General features: G+C 55.4%; 9 protein-coding genes across 9 annotated transcripts in view; 7 read left to right on the top strand and 2 right to left on the bottom strand.

Annotated features, from left to right (window-relative positions):
• The window catches only part of UMAG_15076 (uncharacterized protein), a gene marked incomplete at both ends in the record, with an annotated part of 1,144 nt that extends 338 nt beyond the window's left edge, over positions 1–806 (top strand). The window contains one exon of the mRNA XM_011390119.1: positions 3–806. Coding sequence (XP_011388421.1) covers positions 3–806 — 804 coding nt within the window. The remainder of the gene's footprint in view (positions 1–2) is intronic.
• A 1,348-nt stretch (positions 807–2,154) lies between these two features.
• Positions 2,155–4,149, top strand: UMAG_05223 (uncharacterized protein; the record flags this gene model as incomplete). The annotated part of the gene is made up of 1 exon (XM_011389958.1): positions 2,155–4,149. One exon carries the CDS (start codon positions 2,155–2,157, stop codon positions 4,147–4,149), a length of 1,995 nt encoding a protein of 664 aa, XP_011388260.1.
• Positions 4,150–5,223: 1,074 nt separating this feature from the next.
• UMAG_05222 (uncharacterized protein) lies at positions 5,224–5,913 on the top strand (the record flags this gene model as incomplete). The annotated part of the gene is made up of 1 exon (XM_011389957.1): positions 5,224–5,913. One exon carries the CDS (start codon positions 5,224–5,226, stop codon positions 5,911–5,913), a length of 690 nt encoding a protein of 229 aa, XP_011388259.1.
• A 252-nt stretch (positions 5,914–6,165) lies between these two features.
• Positions 6,166–7,548, bottom strand: UMAG_11572 (Rab geranylgeranyltransferase BET4; the record flags this gene model as incomplete). Its single annotated transcript, XM_011390091.1, has 1 exon — positions 6,166–7,548. The coding sequence occupies one exon, from the start codon at positions 7,546–7,548 to the stop codon at positions 6,166–6,168; it is 1,383 nt and encodes a 460-aa protein (XP_011388393.1).
• A 351-nt stretch (positions 7,549–7,899) lies between these two features.
• Positions 7,900–9,045, top strand: UMAG_11571 (cardiolipin synthase; the record flags this gene model as incomplete). Its single annotated transcript, XM_011390090.1, has 1 exon — positions 7,900–9,045. The coding sequence occupies one exon, from the start codon at positions 7,900–7,902 to the stop codon at positions 9,043–9,045; it is 1,146 nt and encodes a 381-aa protein (XP_011388392.1).
• A 110-nt stretch (positions 9,046–9,155) lies between these two features.
• Positions 9,156–10,985, bottom strand: UMAG_05219 (ER oxidoreductin; the record flags this gene model as incomplete). Its single annotated transcript, XM_011389956.1, has 1 exon — positions 9,156–10,985. One exon carries the CDS (start codon positions 10,983–10,985, stop codon positions 9,156–9,158), a length of 1,830 nt encoding a protein of 609 aa, XP_011388258.1.
• Positions 10,986–13,450: 2,465 nt separating this feature from the next.
• On the top strand, positions 13,451–16,564 carry UMAG_05218 (uncharacterized protein; the record flags this gene model as incomplete). Its single annotated transcript, XM_011389955.1, has 1 exon — positions 13,451–16,564. The coding sequence occupies one exon, from the start codon at positions 13,451–13,453 to the stop codon at positions 16,562–16,564; it is 3,114 nt and encodes a 1,037-aa protein (XP_011388257.1).
• Positions 16,565–17,327: 763 nt separating this feature from the next.
• UMAG_05217 (uncharacterized protein) lies at positions 17,328–18,792 on the top strand (the record flags this gene model as incomplete). Its single annotated transcript, XM_011389954.1, has 2 exons — positions 17,328–17,676; positions 17,780–18,792. The coding sequence occupies 2 exons, from the start codon at positions 17,328–17,330 to the stop codon at positions 18,790–18,792; spliced, it is 1,362 nt and encodes a 453-aa protein (XP_011388256.1).
• Positions 18,793–19,525: 733 nt separating this feature from the next.
• Positions 19,526–21,799, top strand: UMAG_05216 (protein kinase IKS1; the record flags this gene model as incomplete). Its single annotated transcript, XM_011389953.1, has 1 exon — positions 19,526–21,799. The coding sequence occupies one exon, from the start codon at positions 19,526–19,528 to the stop codon at positions 21,797–21,799; it is 2,274 nt and encodes a 757-aa protein (XP_011388255.1).
• Positions 21,800–21,904: the final 105 nt, after the last annotated feature.

The following is a 21,904-nucleotide window of genomic DNA, read 5'->3' as shown; positions in this document are numbered from 1 at the left end:
TTTTGCATCAGTATCATGCAAAGCTGCAGACAAGGTCAAAGTCGACTGGTGCCAAAGGTAAAGCTGCTCTCATTGCTGAAAACGCCAACAACAAGAGCCATAAGGGCATCAAGGCTAAAAAGCTTACCGCTTCTATTAGCGCCGCCAAGGCTGCTAAGTCCGACGCGACTGGCCCATCCAAGCGGTCGGCCTCGAATCTCTCCAAGCTCCACTCCCCCCTCCAGGCTCCAGCACAAGACGCAACATCCCAAGCCAGCCAATCCAACAGTCCGCCTCGAACCACGACAACAGCGAAAAAGTCAGCAGCTACAAAGTCGACCACCTCGGTCGCTGGCGTTCCTGCTGCCAAAGTCAGGCGCACATCCGCCTCGAGCCAGCAGAAGCCTGATTTAAAGCCGTCACCCGCTGCCTCTCCGAACGCTCCCGTGACGACTCGCACGAGCAGCCGCCCGCCTGCTACGATCGAACAGGCCTTGTCGGCCTTGTCTCCTAAGCCATCCTCACCTCCTCCGAAGGAGAATTCCACGCCCACCTCGATCGAAGCGGCACTGCTCTCGCCAACAGACAATCCCACTCCCTCACAGGCTGCCGCTCAGCATGCACAGCGCCTTTTCAGGTCGCCCTTGCCACCAGAGCGGGCTGTTGAGACTGCTTCCGGTCAGGCGCTCCCCGCCGATCTGCCCGGAGCGGGTCAGATGAACGCGTCGTCAGCGACCAAACAGCAGACGTCCAAGTCAGGCGTCGACTCGATCATCCAGGCTTCTCAGAGCAACGAACCGACCGATCAATCTTCGGCTATCGCCTGAATCACAGCGCGTCTCTTCCCTGTCGCCCTCAGCAACGCTCAATGGGCACTCGTCGTCGGCGATCTACGCCCACGCCTGCTCGTATGCGGCCGATTCGAGCGTTGCCACATTTTGACAGTTGGCATTACTTTGTTCGCTCCGGCTCGCAATACACTCTGCCGCATCCCGAGGCCAATTCTAACTGAATCGCGTCCAATCTAGATTCCATCCGCCAACACACGAATGCACCTCATCGCCGTCTACACTTTTCACTCAACCGTCAAGTTCTTGCCTTCAGTCGATTTAGACTTTGTCCATGTCGTCTCGTCTCTCTCGCATCTTTCTTGCAACAGTATTCGGTTCCTGCCAACTTGTGCCGACCATGCTGTCTCTGCAACACCGCTCTAGCCAAAGATGAAGCTTGACATGGCCATGTGCGGCATTCAAGTAGGGACTTCGCCTTTATCCAAGTCTTGGTGGGGCTGAAAGGCGAAGCGGTTACCTACTGTATCAATCCAACCATGTAGCAAGGACGACTGGCGCCGCAAATCGACCAGTGCCACCTCAGCTTGCTAATGTATCTCATGTGGTGGAGCGGGACCAGCGCCATCAATGGGACTCGCAGATTGATGTTTGCCCCACCGACTTAATTCGTGTCGACATGTGGGTTGCGCCACTCGATGACACGAGAGCTGCAGTACCATGTCGCAAAAAGTTCATCTCGTTAGAGAAGCATGAAAGTCACCCTAAACTCAAGGCTCAAGGCTAATTGTCTGGTCATCTTTAGCCTCTCGATTCTACACCCGAGCCTGCTGTGTTGACAAACAAAGCGCTTCTCCGTTTCAAGCTTCGACGAACCCACTTTGCCAAGCAACGCGAACGGCTACATCAGTAGACATGGTCGGACACGCTGTCCGTCACAGTGTCTATTGTGTTTGTTACCACAGTGGGCAAGTTTGATGCTGATGGGGTGGAGCCCCCACCACAATTCCTTGTTGTGGCTCAAGTGGGCTGCTCTGCACCTCTCTAGGTCAGTTTCACATTGAATCCAGCTGAAAGCCTGCGCGGCGCTACATTGGCTCACCGAGACGTTGGTGCAGACGGTCGACCATCTGACGCTCAGACCAACACGACACTCAATGATGAAAAGGAGAGCCTCGATCGAAGTTTTCCCTCCGATACCCAAAACACTTTTTTTGCTAACCTCACTCCTACACCTGGCTCCAATCGGCTTTCCCCTCTCCATCGTTGCAGTTTCGCGACAAAACGCGTTGAATCCCTTTTCCAACTCGCATCGCTTCCATTGCTCGCTGTTGACCTTGACGTCTTGACCTCTTCTCTTGAGGCTCTGCCAGCCTCGATGTTCAGGATGAGGTCTATCACCAGCTGGCTATCCATCGCGGCAGCTTGCACAGCTTGCTTGGCTGACACGGTGTTGAGCGCTGCAACTACGACCTCGCAAGAAGTCGTCATTGACAAAATGTGGAGCACCACTTGGAACTATTCGAAAGTGCAAGAGCTCAGTAATCCCGGTATCAAATTCAGCCCTGGCCCTGCGCTCGCTGCATCGGTCAACGTCACTGCCGAGCAATCCTCGGACAGCCAGTCTCACGATCAGATCGGCATTCAGGTTCAAGACAACCAGGTGCACCAGTTGGTCGATGCTCTCGGCGGAGGTATCACCGACAGCGTCGCGATTACTTTGCAAGAGTTCAAGTCCAAGCATCCGCAGGACTACGATGATCTGCTACACCTGCTGTTTGCACAAGATCAAGCTTGGTTTACGCGCGGTGGATTGGGCTTAAACAGTGTTCGTGTGCCGTTGGGTGCTTGTGATTTCGGCGTATCTCCCTACACATACGATGATACCGAAGATGGGTCTGCGGATCCAAAGCTGGAATTGTTCACCATCAAGAAAGCGCCAAAGCTGTGGTTGACGCTCAAGGACATCCTCGCCATCAATCCCACGCTCAAGATCTTTGTCGCTGCATGGAGCGCTCCCGGATGGATGAAGGAGAACGCTGACGCCGCACAGCCTTTGTTCGGAGGCAACCTCAAGCCAGGTATGGAAGCCGTTTATGCACAATACCTGACCAAGTCGATTGTCGAGATCAAAAAACAAGAGGGGATTGAGATCTATGCGATGAGCCCAGCGAATGAGCCTCAGGTCCCCGCAGTACAGTATCCGTCCATGCACCTTTCCGCGAATCAATCGATCCAACTGGGCAAGCTTTTGCGCTCCGGTCTCGACGCGGCTGGATTCAATCGTGTCAAACTGCTCGCGTGGGACTTCAACTGGGACAACACCGATTACCCACTAGAAGTGCTCAACGCCGATCCTACGCCTTGGGCTGGTATCGCTTGGCACGGCTACGCTGGTGAGCCTATCAACCAAAAGGTGATCACGGATGCCTTCCCGAACCTGGATACCTACTTTACCGAAAAAACCGTGGTGACACAGTGGTTCAACGAGCCGTACAAAAACATGAAGAATGCAGCGAGGGAATTGATCATTGGCTCGATCAGGTACTCGAGTCGTAGCTTGATCTTGTGGAATCTGGTCTTGAGGAAGGACGAGGACGGGTTCACGACACCGCATCTGCCGAAAGTTTGCGAGAACTGCAACGCAGCGATTCTGCTGTTGCCCGAATCGACAGATGCTCATTTCGACCGAGGCGATCCGAACCACGTCAAGACGGTGGAGGAGGCCAACGGTGGTGCTGCAGCGAAAAAGGACACCGTTGCGCCTGCAGCTGGATCTCGAAGAAAGCGTAGTCTCGGTCATCGTGCTGAGACAGACCCAGACTCGCGTCAGTTGGACGCTGCTGGATCCGACGAAACCGGCTCAGCACAACGCTCGACCGCCGAATCTGTGGCACCGTCCAAAGTCATCGATGCCAAGAAGACCGGTTCGCCGAGCGTCTACGAATCGGCGCTCTTCAAGCGCACTTCGGATCTCTCGGTTCTTTCTCACCTGTCCACCGCGATTCGGCCGGAGGGCGCGTCCAAGTCGTACTCGAAGCGGATCGGCGTCACCAGCACGGACGAACAGACCGAGCTGGGTGGACGTTTGCTCGCACAGGCCTTTAGGCAGGATGGAGTCAAGAGCGGTGTTACCAGGTTTTCCATCGTGCTGTTGAACCAGAACGACCATTACGAGACAGGTGTTTTCGAGCCAGTTACCGCGGTGATCGCTTTCAGAGGCATGACGGCGAATGTTACCACTGTGCCTGGTCTATACACGCTCAGCTGGGAGGCTTCGACCATTCCTCCCTCAGATGCTTCCACCGAGGCCGACGCCCAGACTGTGCCCGCTTCGCAAAATGCCGATACAGACAAGTCGGATGCGCCTGCGCCAGCCTAGCCTACCGACTACATGGTCATACCTGTCACTTTCTTGTCCTTCCTCTCTTTCGCTCCTAACCCTCTACATCAAAGTGCTCCTTCTTCGCCGTTATATTCACCATCACCGCGCACATTCACGTTCACATTCACATTCACATGGCTCGCGCATTTCACATTTCATCCTTCAAATGAGTGCGTCGGTTTGTTTCCTACACAGCGCTGGGCAGCCTCTCTTTCTGGAGTGTGTCGAGTAGCGCCTGCCAAGCTCGGTTGTGCGTGTACATGCATGATGAGCCGCCTCGCTCGGCGCAGCTTTGAACTACGCGGAAGCATATGCTAAGTAGCTCACTGTTGGCTAACTTGGGTTGGTCGATAGGCACAGCCCCCACAAGCGGTTAGTGCGTCATTCACGATTGTCCAAGGTCGGAAACTGAAAGCGGAAAGGGTTGACGGACTGAAACTTGTTCAACGCGCGTCGTGCGTTGCATCCGTAATCGTCGCTCGTGAGGCGTGAGTGTGACGAGATGTATGCGAGCTGACGTCAAAGCTGCGCGCGTGGCACGCACTTTAGCGGAGCGCAGAATCCGCATCGCAAGTCGTGAATCGTCGAAATCCAGCCGCTCCCAACCACATACCACAAAACGTAGCCAAATATAGATCACCTCGGTGCAAGCCTCCACTCACAGATCGTGTTGCGCTTGCAACACGCATGGACACTCACATGCACTTCTGCTGAAGCTGCACGCAACCCGCGATCAAGCTTGGCGTGTCGTCACTGGCCATGCTTGCTCATGTCAAACCCCAGTTTTGGCGAGCGGTGCTTTTTCGCTTTTTCGCTTACTCACTTTTTCGCTTACTCGCTTGCTCGCCTGCTGCTATGTTCCCCGCACCAGGGTTTCAGCCACGCTTACTGACCGAGCCTGACTGGATCGTGCTTGACACAGCGCGCTCAGTGTAGTAGATGGTATAAGAAGAGCTTGGCTTGAACCCTGGATGTCGCCACTTGCTCATCCATATCACGACATCGGTTCTCTGATTGATACCATCTGCACCCTTTCATCGCAGGCTTATTCGCTACTTTTGTCGATTCAACATGAAGCTCAGCATCAACTCTGTGCTGCTCGTCTCGGCCGCACTGGTGGCTACGAGCTGCACCTCGGCGACGCCTCTGGCATTCAACGCGGATGACGATACCATCTCGGTTCCGATCCAGCTTCCGTTTTCGTCCACGCCTCGCGTTGTCACATTCCCCAACTGGTTCTCCACCACCTCGGACAAGGACGACGACGATGTGTGCCCGCGCTTGCTCGTGTCGTGCGTCAAGCATGGTGAGGTGATCGGCGATCTGGGCGAGCAAGACTTCTGTCGCCAGGGTCTAACGTGCAAGATGTGCCATCCCAAAAAGAAGGCCCTCGATTGCAACACCAAGTACATCAAGCAGTGCAAGACGCAGTGCGAAGCGCGTGGACCGCTCGGTGGAAAGCAAGCCACACTCGAACACAAACTCGACCAGATGGACAAGGCATTGGACCGCTTGTTCGCAGCTGATGACGAGGACGATATTTGCCCAGACATGAAAGTGTCGTGCAAGGATGCCGATGGAAACAAGGTGGGCGATATCGGAAAAAAGCCTTTCTGCAGAGACGGTTTGACGTGCGCCCAGTGCCACCAGACGGAAAACTCGGTCGAGTGCAACGCCAAGTTCATCAAGCAGTGCAAGGCTCAGTGCGAGGCCACGGGACCTTTGGGTGGTAAAGGTGGAGTGTTTGTCCACTTGTTCTGATTGCGAACAATTGTTCGGCTGTTCGGCTGTTCGGGACCGCTGGATCTGCTTCGCGCATCATTCGCATGCAAGCATCTCTTGATCAAAGATATGATCTGCATTGATTCTGCTCTGCCGTCGAACGCTCCTCCCCCACCCCCACCCCCGATTTCGACGAATGCTATCGATATGTTTGACTCGGACGGTTCGTGGTTGTGCGTGCGACGTGCGTGTGATGTATGTCAGCAGTTCCGGGACCGGGACCGGGACCGCTCAGAAATGCGCGTTACCTTGCAGCAGATCGCGATACCTGTGCTCACGATCCGGATCCAATTCGATCAGCTGCTGCAACAGGCGCTTCGCTTTGGCGCTCGCCTGTTGCGCGATGGCGTGTTCGGCATCTGTGTCTGTTTGGCCCTGGTAGAGTGTAGCGAGCAACGTATTGTAGTGCGCCAAGCTGATCGCACACCACTTGCTGTCAGGTTCCAGTTCGAAGAGCTCTTCGATCACGCCGATCTCGCTGTGCAGTACGTTGATCTTTCTCTGTCTGTGGCTCGTTATGCAGTGTTGCTCTCGGTCTTGTTGGGGTGTTTGTTCGGCAAGCGTTATGTCGACCAGCCATCGGTGGTAGAACCATACACTCTGATCGCTCGGATCCGTATACATGGCGTGTTTGACCCGCTCAAACTCGGCATCCACGTACACATGCATTTGGTCGACACTCAGCTGTTTCGCCGCCCACACGTGCGGCAGAAGCTGTGTGCGTTGATGCCACGCCGAGAAGTTGGAGAAGTTGCTTTCGATCTTACGCAACGCATATGCCAGCTCGTTCTCGGCTAGCGACACGAGCTTTGTCTTGACGGCTGGAGCTGCGCGCATGACGACTGCTGGCTCGCTGAGCAGCGTGGGAAATGAAGGCTGCGTGCAGGCGAGTTCCGAGGTAGATGCGTCGGCAGAGAGGATGCATAGCGCCAGGTGTTGGATGATGGTCCGACGACAGTTCCAACCGTGAAAGTTGCGCGCGTCCAGATCAAGCATTTTCTCGACCAGCTTGAGCTCACGTTCCCATAACCACGTAGCAGCGTCAGTGTCGGCATCGGCGTTGGTGGACGAGGACGAGGACGAGGATGAGGCTGGCGCTGAAGAAGAGGTGGCTGTTGGGTACTGCGTAAGACACCACATTCGGTGGTTCCAAATCCAATACACTTTGGGATGCGCACGCAGCGCATGCTCTGTCAACGCCAGATCGTCTTCCAGCAGCTGCTGTTTGCTCTCCATTTTCACTGTCAGCTTGTCTTGACGGGTGTCGTCCTTCTGCTGCTCTTGGTCCTTCTGCTGCTCTTGGTGCTCGCCGAGACTCGCAAAGACTTCGCGCTTCTGCACGTCTTGGCGCGCACCATGCTCGACGCTGCTTGCAAACATGTGCAATAGCACTTGGCGACGATAGTTCCAAACGGTATACAGCTCCGGATTGAGCGTGAGCAGTTTCGTCGTATGGTGCAGCGCCGTCGTATCTTTGCGCGCTGAACGCTTGTACTCGAAAAACGTCTGTTCGACCTCGAGGTAAGCAGCGAGCTTGGCTGCTTCTTTGGCTTTGCGTGCAGCACGAGCTTCGGCGGTGGCGGCCGTCTTGGGCTGTCGTTTGACGCCGTGCATATTGGCTATCGCGAGCGAGCAAGCCAGTGTGAGTCGTGAGTCGTGAGGGTGGGGGTGAGGGTGAGTGACAAGTGTTGGATTAGGACGCCAAACCGCATTCGTGATTCACGATTCTCCGAGATCCGGATTCGTGATTTGGTTACAGTCACGAGTCACGAGTTAGTCACGAGTTCAAGTGGAGGATAGAAAAGCGTTCAGCAACGTCAATTCGCGAGTTGTGCCAACTCGAACTTTCAACGCTCATCCTACCAACGGTGCAACGGTGCAACGGTGCAACGGTGCAACGGTGCAACGCTTGGACCAGAGCAATTCTCGATTGCTATTCTACGTTGGACACAGACAGACGAAACAATGGCTATCACCGTAGGGCTCTTGCGGTGCGCTCCGGCTCTGCGCGGTGTTGCGGCAAGCAAGGCAGCTTGGCCGGTGTCGGCATCCACTTGCTTTCGACTGCCTTGGTTTTGGTCGAGCGCTTGCTTGCCCACTGCTTCATTTGTTCCCCCTGCTAGCAGCTTGCAGAGAGCATCTAGAGCGAGTGCACGAGACGTATCGCGATCGGTATGCAAGTCAAAGACTGCTCAGATACTAGCACTACATTCGCAACGGCCAAGTCGAGCTTGGATACGCAACGGTGTTGGCTCGCATTCGCGCAGCTTTTCATGTTCTTGGCAAGTGCGCTCGCAACAGCCACCCACCGATACGCAAACGTCGACGCCATCACCAGCACCACGCTCACCGCCAAAACCTGCACTGTCCGAAGACATACTGACTGTCCCCAATATGCTCACCATCTCGCGTCTGCTGGCGACGCCGTATATCGGGTACCTGGTGGCAACGCATCAGTTTGTGCCTGCGTGTGCACTCCTGTTTGTCGCCTCGCTCACTGACGTGCTTGACGGTTGGATAGCGCGACGGACGCGCAAATACACGGTGTTCGGATCCATCGCGGACCCGGCTGCCGATAAAGCGCTCGTGACCACCATGGTGATCTCACTCGCGGTATCCGGTATGCTTCCGCTATCACTTACCATGATCATCCTCGGTCGCGACATAGCTTTGGTGGTTTCAGCGTTTGTCATCCGCTACCGCACTTTGGAACCGCCCAAAAGCGTGGCTCGCTACTTCAACCCGCGTCTACCCAGTGCAAGCGTCACTCCCACCACGATCAGCAAATACAACACATTCCTACAACTCTTACTGCTAGGATGCTTGACTTTGTACCCCATCCTCTTCCCCGAACAACCACCACCCACCTTGATGCCAAGCACCAACCACCACATTCATCCCTCCAGCCCCTACGGCTCCACTGTGGCAAATGCAAAGCGCTACATAGACCCCTCCCTCACAGCACTCATGTGGATCACAGCTGCAACAACCATCTGGTCCGGCATCGGCTATCTAGGCGGCGCAGGAACAGCCAAAGTGCTCGCAACAAGCGCTTCCAACGTATCCCAAAGGATGAGGAGCTCGCTCAAGCCTCCATCGCCACCGTCATAGCAATACTCTTGCGCATTGCACAAGCTGCAACCGTCTCGAAAAATTTGGCTTAAGTCGACGTATTTGTGATGAATAAAAGTACAATTGAGACTGATCGTGAAGAAACGTATCTATAGCTCTGAATGTTTACCGCTACCACTATTGTGCGATCGCCCAGCGACACCGATGCCTACCGCCTGCAGGCAATGTACGAGCGATCGCTGACACGCTGCAACTTGCTTCTCGAGCCAACAAAGCCAGTGCTTGAACAACGTCTCGTCTTGCGCTGATTCTTGAGCCTGGTCGAAACTCTTTGCGCTCGTAGCATTCGCCTGCGCAACACGCTTGGTGTGACTCGAGTGTTCTAGCGTCTTGGTCTGCTCGGCCTTGTCGCTAGCTAACCTCTGCTCCTGGTACATGTCTCTAAAGCGCTCTACTGCCCTCAAACTTTCTGCGATCCTGTGCGCCGCATTGACCAACGCCACCAATTCACTCTTCTGCAGCTTGACCTCGCCGACGCCATCTCGCTCATCGTTTCGATTGAAGAGCAACTTGAGCGCGGTGCCAATGCCGTTGACCTGCAACTTGCCCCACAACCTGCACTTGTCGCATCCTACGCAGTCCATGATGGTGGATATGTTCCTGAAATGCTGCCTGAACTCCTGCTTGAGTTCGAGCGAATCGCGATTCTGACCGTTGAACATTTGTGCTTCGTCGAACGTGGTCGGGCAGGCGCGAGCGTCTTGAATCAATTCGTCCAGCTGGGCTACGGCCAGAGCGTCTTCGATCGAATCTCCTGCACGTAGCGAAAAGTTTTGCTTCGAGTCGTCCAGACGCGAAAGAGCGCGAAGCAAAAGCACATAGTCAAAGTAGACGTTTTGCAAACGTTCTGGATGCTCGGCGATCCGTGTGATGAAGCATTCGAGGTTGGGCGCCCATTCGCCCGTCTTGGTGTCGAGAAAGTCGTGACAGATGTGGATCGAGATGGATGCATGCAAGCCAGAGATGATGCGATAGAAGACGCGCTTCTCGAGACACTGTTCGCTGTCACCGCTGTCGAGAGGGGCTTGTAAGGACGAAACGAGACCGCTGAACCCGCTTGGCAGGCCGCCGAGCGCCGGGCTGGAGCTGTGTAGCAGGCTTTTGTCGACAAAGCCAGTGCCGCCAGACCAAGTAGGCCTGGCGGGCTCGACAAACTTGACGCCGTTGAAGCAATTCTCCTCGTAGATCGACTTCCAGACTCGATTTGCGCTCGGACCAGCATAGCCGGTGAAGCGCTCAGGATTCTTCAAGAGGTCGACGTAGACGCCTTGATCGGAAGACTCGTCGTCCAAATGACAGAATTCGGTCGACGAGCAGGAACAGCTGGCATCGGAACCGGTCATGACGACATCGTTGGGAGAAGCAGTGGTGACCGAACTGAGACGATTGACGCGGAATTCTTCAGGGACGTTGGACTCGTCCTCGGTCTCTACACTGCAGGCTCTGTTCATGCAGAAGCCGTTCTCGTTCCAAAAGGGACATTCTTTGAAGAGGTTGACCTTGTAAAACTTGAAAAAGTCGGTCTTGCGAAGCGCGTCGAGACGATCAAAGAATTGCGAGTTGATCGTTTCCACTGTTTCGTAGTCGCAAGAGGCGTCTTCGATCTGACCTGTGGGACGGCAGATGGGCTCTGTGTCGAGCGAGGGAGCAGCTGCGGACCGAGGCTGTGTTCTCGGCTTGGTGAGCACATGCTGGAGGAAATCTGCGCCTCGCGAGTTGTCGGACGCTGGTGAGCGAAAGAGAGCAGGTCGGGCGCCACTGACGGCGGCGGTGACCGAGGTAGTCGATCCAGAGAGCAAGAGCAGAGTGAGTGAGGTGAGAATGGCAAGAGCAAGAGACACGCCTAGTTGACGGGCGGACCATGCACGACGCCGTGGCAGCTCGCCACTGCCCGAATGTGAGCGAGCGTGCGAAACCATGGCTGACGGACGGTGCTTCCGAAATGTGTCTAGATCGACCGACGAAGGCTTTGACGGTTCCTAGCTAGCGAATGTGATGACCGATCAGCCCAAAAGGAGCATCCGAAAGCTGAGCTCGAAAGCTGAGCTTACCGGCGACGTGCGCACAAACTGAGCCAGACGGAGAGGCCGACACACGGCTCAAAGGGTTGCCACTGGGCCCTAGCGCTGTGCTGAGTGAGGGCTGTTCCAGGTTGACGCCAGAAATGGACCAGTAATCGTATTCTTGAGGAGCTACAGAGGGATCGACCCGCAAAGCCAATGTTATGAACAAGGAGCAAGCGAGAAGAGTCCAAGGTCTGTGTGTATATACGTGTCTTTGTTCTGGTTGTTGACGTGGCTAGAAAAGTGGCTGAAGCGTGTCACTATCAACTTTTTGACTCAGAGCAGCCGCAACAATCAAGAATATGCAGGTCACATTTGTGATTCACGATTTCGCCAACCCAAGTCGTCAGTGTGCCCGTTTTACGAATCTCGGCGTTAAACATACCTGGCCCGAGGAGTATCACAATCGTGAATCACGAATCACGAATCACGAATGGAAAAACTGACACCTCAGCGCAACCTCGTGGCACGCGAGGCTCACAACCAAGCGTGGAGCGCTGGTTGCTGTGGCGTGCCGTCGCCACCAACACCGCAGCTGCAGCTGCAGCTGCAGGTGACGTGTCTGGCTGCTGTTGTGGTCGTGGAAGATCATTGCAGCTGTTAGAGCGTATCGACCTTGGCTCGATTAATTTTCTCGAACTTTGTGTGATGCTGACATAAGCCTCGTCAAGGTCTGGTTCGCAATTGGAGGCTCCGCTTTCACACGTTGCTCAATACCAAATTGTCAATTTTCCAGAATCATGATTCGTAAATCGTAATTGTAATCGTAGTCGTTATCGTGAATGTGGGGGAAATAGGCGGCTGCTGTAGTTTAAGTCACGAGTGTCCCAGCAGAATTCACGATTTTTCTTCCCGTACAGTACACAGTAAGGATTCGTGAGTTGCATTCACGATTCAGGCCAGCTTCGGCTCGCTTCGTGCACTGCGGGTAACAAACAAGGAAACGCAATCTGTGCTGGCGGCTCCGGTCTATGCGCAGCGCCACACAAGCTAACCTTGGTGCTTGTCGTTCTCTGCATTCGTGATTCACAATGAAAATTCTCAGCCGGTGAGCCTCAAAAGACTTTTTGTGCCTTTGCCGAACCCCGTACAGAAACACGATTGGAACCAAGAAAGAGCGGAGAGTCAAGGCGGCTACCAGAGCCATCTATCCACAGCAGCTCCAGTCACGAGTTTCGAGTTTGCCCCGCATGATTCGCATGCACAAACCTGTCCTCCTGAACAACGCCTGAAGCTCCCACCACGATCAATCATACTCAAGGTGTTATATCACCCGAATGATGCTGTGAAGCACCCCTGAACCCATCTCTTTCCCACACGGCCCGTCGTGTTCCACCTGTTTGACCACAGCTGTGCATCAAGGTGCGCAAACGTCTCCCAAACGGGAAAAAAAGAAACAGAAACAGAAACAGAAAAAAGTCGATGTTCCTGATTTGCACAGTATTCTACTCGTGACTGTACAATACACAATAACTTACAGTATAGGCTAGTTCAGTGTACAGTACAGTACTGTGCACACCCACTCGAACAATCATGAATTGTGAATACTAACTTATGTCGTACATTCGTGATTCACGATTGGTTTCCTTTCTGTGTTCGCAATAATAACAAATTTACCTCTGTTCGAGCAAAAGCGGTCTGTGTGTGGCGCACTGACCGCTTTTGTTTGTCGTACTGGTCACGAGTTTACTCCGCATTTCGACACGCAAAGTCACAGTGTGAGTGGTGAGTGGTGAGTGGTGAGTGTGAGTGAGTTGAGCCGCAAATTCGGATTTTTATTTTTTTTTTAATTGGCTTGAATCGTGAATAAACTTATTCATGATTTCGTTTGGCAGCAGCCGCTTTCAGCAACGAGCGAGCACTCACGACTGTGCATCTCTACAGAGAACAGTGCGGTACTGTACTGTACTGTACACAGTCAAGTGTAATGTCTCTGCAATGACGAATTTCAACTCACTTGGCAGCCAACATTCTCAACGAGCACGAAGCTGAATCGTGAATCACGAATGATGATGCACCACGGCCCTTTCGCTTTTGTCCTCGGGTCCTCCTTTCTCCTCCCCCCCTCCTTCTCTTCGTCCTTATCCTGATCCTCATTCGCTATCGCCCTTGGAGCGTGTGGAAGCCAGCTACCGCCTTTTCTTTGCTTCGATCCTCTTCGCTGGCCTGGACACTATTCTTCCTTCATCGCACCCGCCTGCTCACATCGGATCGGACAACGCAGCTCCCTTTGGCTCCGCTACCTGTAAGCATCGCCAGCTCGACTTCTCACGGTTGCATCACTTCAATTGCACTCACTGTACAAGTGCCGATTGCCCACCATGTGCATCCCAAAGTCGAATCACAAAAAACTCGTCGACGACTGTTATCCGCCTCCCAAGGCTCTCATCACTTCCGCTCCCGAGTACCGTCCCAATTCCAACGAGCTCGGCCGTCTTACCTACTATGCCCAGAACAAACCCGCCAAACTCACAAAGGTGGGCAATCTCCTCGAGTCCAAGGCGCAGGCGGATGCTCGCGCTGCCAAAGCTTCCGGCCCTGCCGCTGACAAGGGCAAGGCGGCCCTCATGATCACGCTCGCCATCACCAAGAACCTGCTCACCGAGTGCAAGAACTCGCTCAACTACTTTATCAAGCCCTCGCAGTCCATCATCGCCGCCGCTCTCGACGCTGCACAGCCTACATCCGCGCGTCCACGCGATCTCGAGATCAGCGCTCGAGCTGCCAGCGCCTTTTACGCCCTCGCTTCCTTCCTCGACCCTGCCTCCTCTGTGGTCGACGAAGGTTTCCAACGCCTTTTGCGCTCCTTTGCTTTGCTTGCTGTGGAACGTCCCCTCGGCGCAGATGCTACGCTTGGCGAAGACGCAGAGCAGCGCAACCGTACTCGACTCATCGGCCTGGGTGCGCTTGCTGGAGCCGTCGCCTCGGACGCCATCTACTCGTCCAACTTTAAGCAGCTTCTTTCACTCCTCACTCCCGCTCTTGTCGAGAACGCAAAGGCCAACCGCGTCACTCTTGATTGGCTTCGCAGCGAGTCCAACAAGGCCACCGAAGGAGAGCCTACATACGCCGAGTTCAACATTGCCAAAAAGCCGCTTGCCATCCGTCGCACACGTTCCATCTCAGCCCACGTCGCCGGAGAAAAGGGTCCCTCCTCCGAGGACGTCATCTCGGCCGCCATCGGCACTCTTCGTGGCCTCCTTCGTCATGCAGATGCAGCCCAGGTGCAGAGCATCGTGCAGAATGTCATTGCTTGGCTCGACAACAAGTCCGCTTTGTCCATCCCAGTCCCCAAGGACGGTCGTCAGCTTGTCTCTCACTGGGATGACCCTGAATGGTGCTGCTGGCTTGCAGAGTCCCTCTGCAGCTGGACCTCGCTCCAGTACCGATTCGTAGTGCTCGATACGCTTGTAGACCACCTCGCCGAGAATGGCGAGGGCAAGGCCACCAACAAACACCTCTCGCTCATCCAAATGTCGCGCACCATCCTCACCGGCCAGCTCAGCTTGATCGGTCTCAGCACCTCGGACACTCTCAGCAATCTCTGTGCTCTCGCCGTCCGCAGAGTGTACAAGGACACGCGCGATAGCCTCCTGCCTCCGCTCGTCGACTGCATCAGCGGCCTTGGAACGCACGTCTACTATGCCGACCAGATCAACGACATTGTCGAAGAGATTTCTGGCCGTATCGCCGCGCTCCAGATGCCTGAATCCATCTCGGATGCTGCTTCCGTCAAGGCGAGCAACAACCTCGGTGCGGTCCACCGTGGTCAGCAGCAGGACCTCAGCAGTCACCTTCATCGACAGCGTCTTGCCAACGCCGGTCCCGAACAACGCGACGAGAGCATTCGTGTTCTTCTCTTCTGTCTCCAGGGCGTGCTCAAAGCCACACATCAGTCCAGCGGAGAGATCCACGAGGCTGTCGATGTCAAGTCTAACGGGGCAGAAAAGGGCAAGGCAGCAGCCGCCTCGACCGACAGCAAGATCGGTTTGGCCCACGCCGGCACACGCAACCGTGTCGCTCCCGCTTCGATCCTTCCTACTGCCAGCCTCCTCGCTTCGCCCAACCACGCCGTGCGTCTCGCGTACGCCCAGACGCTCATCACTCTTTTCCGAGACGAATTCGACCGCGAGCAGCTCGAGCGCGAGAGTGCCGTGTTCGCTGCCGCTCCCATCGGCGAAAAGGTGAGCGATGCGATCGGCGTTGTGCATGCAATTGGTGCTGCTGCCCACGTCATGTGCCTCAGCAAGAGCCTTTCGCCGCCTGCTCAGGTGCTCGGCAACCTGCGAGAGTCGCCGCTGGAGCTTCTGCCCCAAATCGACCGCATCAATGCGGATCCTGGTCGGCCTGGCTCGCTCAGCAGCGGCGGCTCGGGCACACCAGCAGCCGAATCGACTGCAGCACTTCCCGTCGACTATGTCGCTGTGGCTCAAGCGCTCGAGCATGCGGTCACTGCGCTACCCTGCAGTGCCGCGCTGGCTCTGACACCTATGCTGGTTGCACTCGACAAGGATGCAGGCAGCCGCCTGACGGTACACGGCGCTACGGTCAATACTGGACTCGAGAACCAGCGCCGTCTTTCATCGCGCATGGTGGCAGCTCGTGTGCTGGCCAAGCTTGGCGAGACGTTCGATACCGATTCCGTATCTCGCGCCGCCCAGGGTGTCTTGTCTCAGATTCCCTCGCTCGGCATCGAGCCTGGACCGTCGCCGGTGGGTGGTCTGACCTTGCCTTCCGAGGTTGTGCCCTTTTCGGCGGTGGGCAGCATCAACCAACTCGGAGAGTCGAGCAGCAGCAGCTCGCCGTCGTTGAACGGCGCTTTAGTTATCAACAGTCTTGCTTCCAGCTCGAAGCTGCAGTCGGCTACGCAGCTCGATGCCGCAACGCTCAAGCGCTGGTTGGAGCGCGATTGGAACGTCGGCATTGCTGTGGACGAAGCCTTTGCTGGCTCCAGCCCATATGCGCACTCGTCGCTTGGGACTGGTTCGCAGCAGGCCTCTCGCCGTCCGTCGTACACGCCCATCAACGGGCTCAGTGCGGGCGGAAATGCGTTTGTCAACGGCAGCAACGCATCGTCGGCCTCGGTCAACAAGAACAGCCGTATCAGCATGCAGGCGCCTTCGACAGGTGTCAATGACCTGCGAGAGGCTCTGGGAACTGCTGCGTCCCTCTCGTCAAAGCAGGCCAACGGCACCACTCAAGACGGATCTCTGAGCACCGATCGCCGTGCCAGCCGGAGGGAGTCGCGTCGTGGACCCGTGGTCACGAGCGCCAATGGCAGCAACGGTACCAGTGCGGTGGCCATCCTCGACTCGCTCAAGGTAGGTGTCGACGAGGATGCGTCGCGACTCGGCCGAGATACCTCCTGGTCGGCCATTCCGGCCAAAGGTATCACAAACGGCACTGCGCCCATCAGCCCGCCATACACGTCGTAGCTGCCTAGTTAGCCTTCATATAGCCTTGAATATCCTTCCACTCTCTTTCACTCTCTTTAATCGTGAATGTCTCTCTGTGTCTCTGTCCTGTCTTGATGCGTCTTCTATCATGGAAGCGTAGAATACCATTCTTTTGTCTGTCTCTCACATTGTCATGACTGTGGTGAGCTCGTTCAGAGGCCAACGCTCTGCAGCATGGGACCGTACGCTTCGTGAGATCTGAGGCGCCGGCTGCGACGAGCAAAGGCTCTCTTAGGACTCGGGAGGTTGTAGTCGCTGAAAAGATCACGGATGTCTCCAGACACGAGACAAGAAGACAAGTGATAACGGTTGTCGACCTAACAAATTTCATCCATCGGCTCGCGGTGACCGTGCACCGCACCACGCACCAGAAAAAAATCCCATCGTGAATCGTGAATTGGTCGCACAGACGTAAGGATGGCAGAGATCAGAGATTTATCAGTGAATTCGTGATTTGGTCCGCACTGCTTAGGGGCAGAGGCTACGCCAGAACTAAAGACGACAATCACAGAATCAACAATCACGAAAATCATGAATCACAATCACGAATCACGAATAACGAATCACGAATCGTGCGTGAAGTTAGTTGTGTCTTGTAAGCTGAGGCACTCACGACTCATGACTGTGCAAGCGCATTTTCAGTCAATAATACATATTCATCCTTCACTCCCATCGTCTCGATCCACACCATCAGATTCGCCTCACACATTGTTCATCAACGCCGGGCAGGGATCAGCACAAGATGGTCCGTATCGCCGGTGCGTCACTGGCGTCTTTGGCCTTGACAGCGGCTACAGTCGCAGTCACAGGCGCTTCTGCGAAAACCAGTCTCTACCTCTCTCCTGCCCACAACCTCGCCGCTGCTCCCATCAGCGTCAATGCAGATGAGGCGCACCGCATTCTTTCGCACCACATTGATATTGGCGATGCTTCAGAATTGGACGACTCGGCGACATGGGCACATGTGCTGCGCAGCAACAAGCACGGTGACGTGCAGATCGATCAGCGCACTATGGTCGAGCGCCTGTTTGACGGTCATCAGGATGAGCAGAATCGTTTGCTGGTACTCATGCATGGATCTGCGTATGAGGGTGAGTAAGCACATGCCAGATTAACGCTTCTCCAGATGGACAATAGCTAACGCCCTTTTCTGTTTGCTGTTGATGTATTGTTATCTTTGTTACTTGTTGCAAGATGTGATCCCGAACGGAGTCCATGCCACGCACAGCATCGACAGTGCGCCCAGCTCCAGTTCTTTCGATGCTCTGTTTGACAGCTACATGTCCAGTGCTTCGCGAGCGCTCAAGGCGTCCGAGTCGACGCTCTCGCACCTCACCGGAAGCTTCCTGGACGGCTTCAGCGCCAGCCTTGAGTGGTTGACCTCAAAGTCTGATAAGGTCACAGCGACATGGTCTCAACAGGTAGCTTCATTCAAGTCGTCAACATTCGACAAGCTCGAGGACGAGCTGCGATCGGCCGAAGCATTGCTTGCCAAGTTGAAGACGAGCAAGCCCGAGTCGGCAACGCAGGACCTGACATTGCAGCCTTTGCGCTTCTCTGGTCTCCGGAATGTGGAGATTACCTACGGTACCGACAGTGCCGAGTATCTGAAGGCCAAGGAGCTGGTCCGCGCTGCTGTCGAGCAAGTTACCTCGCTCTTCCAGACTCGATCTGAGGAGCAAGGCCGTGCAGCCTCGATTGCGTTTGTCGTCACCGATACCGTCGACAGTGATGCTTCCCGCCTACTCGTCAAGCGGTCGTCGGATGTACTGCATCCCTTCCTCGAACGCCCCTCTGAGCTCTCATATGACGCCGCCGTCCGCCAAGACGCTTTCGTCTCCGAGAAGCCCTCCTCGCGTCCATCGCCTCTGCCCAAGAACCTCGCAGGCACCTGCTTCACGTCGCAGTCTTCGCTCGAAACGGCCACCAACAACTGCTCGGGCCACGGCAAGGCTGTCAAGACGAACAAGGGCGGAAAGCCTTGCTACCGCTGCCAGTGCAAGCCTACCGAGCAGCGCAAGGGCAAAAAGACCTATTGGGCAGGTGCAGCGTGTGAGAAGAAGGATGTCAGCACCGAGTTTGTGCTGCTCGCTTCGAGCGTGCTGTTGCTCGGGCTGATCGCGCTGGGAAGTGTTTACTTCTTGTACGCACAAGGCTCAAGTGACCTGCCTGGTACTCTCGCTAGTGTGACCATCAACCTCAAGTAGATCGGCCGGCAAGCTTGATCGACTCGCAGCGGCGGTCTTGGATGGAACAGGCTTGTTCTGAACGGAGCACTTTCTCAATTTTCCGCATCTCTCTATCACGTACCCCTTGTTCATAAACCAGGTCCTTACAGTATTCGTCCGTCCTGCGTGTTGCGTGTTTTTCTTGATGTCGGCGTTCTCACTGAAGTAGGTATCGATCATGTTCCACGTCTTGTCTCACCGACCACTGCTCGCCGAATCGGACGCTTCATTGAGCGTCTGTGATCGAAACTCGACGACTTTCATGTATATATCAACTTTGGCTGAGTTGGCACTGTTGCGTGTTGAGTCACGAGTTGTGTCGTCTGTGCGTGGCGGCACGCGGCGATTTTCCTCGAGTTGCACCCTGACACGTGAGAAATATACATCTGAGCTTAAATCGTGAATCCCGCTCAGTTGTCGTTGGTTGGTGGTGCGCCACCATCTTGTTTGCTCAGCGACCCACACGACAGCATTTTTCTAGCTTGCTATCTATCAGCATAGTATTCGTACATAGCGGATGACGCTGTGTACACTGGATGCTGTAGCCGTGACATGTGAAGCCCGCTCTGCGTGTCATTTGGCCACACCACGACGTTCATAGGAAGACAAGATCGTAAGCACGGCTGCTCACGAAATCCATCTGCTGGATCACCATTTTTGGCTGCAAGGCCTGACGAGGTATTCTTCCGCCTTTCACATATTTTTCGGTATCATGACGTCTACTCATCGACCTTCGCCGCTGCGACTGTCGGACACAACATGGACGACCAATGGTATCGTTGATCCATCTTTCTCATCCAGTACCGCATCCACATCCAGTCTCGACCTTGTCCCTGCACCCCGTGCCAGCGATCTGCAGATGGTATTACGTACCAGAGACCATGCAGCATATTACGATGCGGCCTCAAACGAGCTTTCGCTTCAAAAACGGTCGCACCCGCTTCAAGATGATGCAGGATCGAATTCGACATCGCACGACCAAGCGCCTCTGGTGCCGCGCCAAGCACCACAAAGCTCCTTGCAGCGACTTCGTCGAGCAGAGCCACTGCAAAGTACGAGGGGTGAAGCGGTCTGCCCAACGTGTGCCCGATCTTGGCCGATAGGTGATCCAGAGACACTGGAGGCGCGGTTTGACCAGCGCTTCCCATCAAGTTCAGCCGAGCATGAACCGCCCTGCTTCATAGCACCCAACTACTTTCGACTGCTCGCGCAAGCCTCAACGACCCCGGACACCAACTCTTTCCCTGAGCGTCCCGCGACTCCACGGAATCGGTTCTCGTCCGCATCCGGCACCTCGACCCCGCTCCCCTCTGGCGCATCAACGCCACCCGAACCGATCTCCAACTCTTGCTCCGCACAAGGCTACTACTCTCGCTTCTTTATCGAACTCAAACCGCTCGGTCGTGGTGCGCGCGGCCAAGTCTTCCTATGTCAACACGTGCTCAACGGCAACAAACTCGGCAAGTATGCCATCAAAAAAATCCCTGTCGGCGATCACGCACAGAGTCTACTGCAGAGTCTCAACGAGGTGCATCTGATGGAGAGTCTGCATCACGAAAACTTGATCGGATATCAGCATGCTTGGATAGAGAGCTGCCAGCTGACCAGGTGGGGGCCCGAGGTGCCAACATTGTTTGTGCTGATGATGGCGGCGAATGGAGGTAGTTTGGCGGATTGGATTAGTAGGAGGGCGGGAGAGGAGGTTGAGGGCGAGGCGGATACTGGGACGTCGGAAGACGATAAGCTGAACGCGGGTGCAAGGGGTGAGCAGGAGAAGAGCAAGCACGAGCAGGGCGCTGTTAGTCCAGCGGAACGAGCGAAGATCGAAAGACTGAAAGCTGCCCTACGACAACGACGGGCGAATCGCACCTCTTGTAGCACCACCGCTCAACCGCGCGCTCCAACTTTGGGCCGCGCACCGCGTTCGGCACCACTCAGCAGCGGCACAGCAATCCACCTGCTGCGCACGGACGAGATCTACTCTCTGCTCAAAGACATAGTCTCCGGCCTCTCGTTTCTGCACTCGCGCGGCATACTGCACCTCGATATCAAGCCAGGCAACATCCTGCTCCACTGGGACGACGATGCGCTCATCCCGCGCGCCATGCTCTCGGACTTTGGCTCGTCTCTGCTTCTGCACGACAACTGGACGCGCGTACGATCCGGTCACACCGGCACGATGGAGTACATGTCGCCCGAAGCAGTGATGGTCAACCCATCGACAGGCAAGTTGGACGAACTGGGGAGCAAGAGCGATATCTGGAGCGTGGGCATGATCCTGCACCTGCTGGTGTTTTTCCGACTTCCATGGGGCAATATGGATGACCTGGGAGCGCTGAGGGTGGAAATAGCGAGGTATCAGGGGTTCAGGCGCAAAGAAGGCGTGGTGGAGAGTGAAAAGGGGAACAAGGGGGATGAGGTATTGCTGGGGTTGCTCGAGCAAATGTTGCAGGTGGATGCGGTCAAGCGGCCTAGTTGTAAGGATGTTTTGCACGTGTTGGCGGGAGCGGCGCAAAAAGCGAGCAGAGACGAGGCGAGCAACAAGATTCATCGTCGGAATCGTGATGAGAAAAGCGGCTCGCTGGCGCTATACCGAGCTTCGGCACTACCGCCCCTACCGCACGCACTGTCGTCGTCCGACGAGCGTGAGTTCGCTACCGCTGCGCGCACCATTCCTCCACTCGGCACTCTCACGCTTCGATCTCACCGGCTACCAGCCGAAACGCTCAACGTCGTCATTGCATTCTTCAAGATCGTCTCGCCACATTCGGCCGCGGTCCTGTTTGCGTCTAGCTCGGCGCCTGCTGGTTCGCACGCGTTCAAGATGGACGCGCTCGCGCTGCTCATTTTGGCTCTCGCGCTTGTGGACCTCGCGACGGCCGGCACAAGGCCGCACCACATACGCCGGCGGATCAATGTGGTGTGTGGCGTGGCTCATTTGGTGTTGCTGTTCGCATGTGTGGTCAAGCGTGTATATCGACGATAGCGATCGAGGCAAGAAATCCGGTTCATGTCATGTGCGCCGTCTGTATTGGACGTGTCGATTTCCGAGACTGGCGCGTGAGAGCGAGGTGTGATCGATGTGCGGCTG

Source organism: Mycosarcoma maydis, chromosome 4 (assembly GCF_000328475.2).
Source record: "Mycosarcoma maydis chromosome 4, whole genome shotgun sequence".
In the NCBI taxonomy this organism is placed as follows: domain Eukaryota; kingdom Fungi; phylum Basidiomycota; class Ustilaginomycetes; order Ustilaginales; genus Mycosarcoma; species Mycosarcoma maydis.
This window is presented reverse-complemented; position numbering and strand designations above follow the sequence as displayed.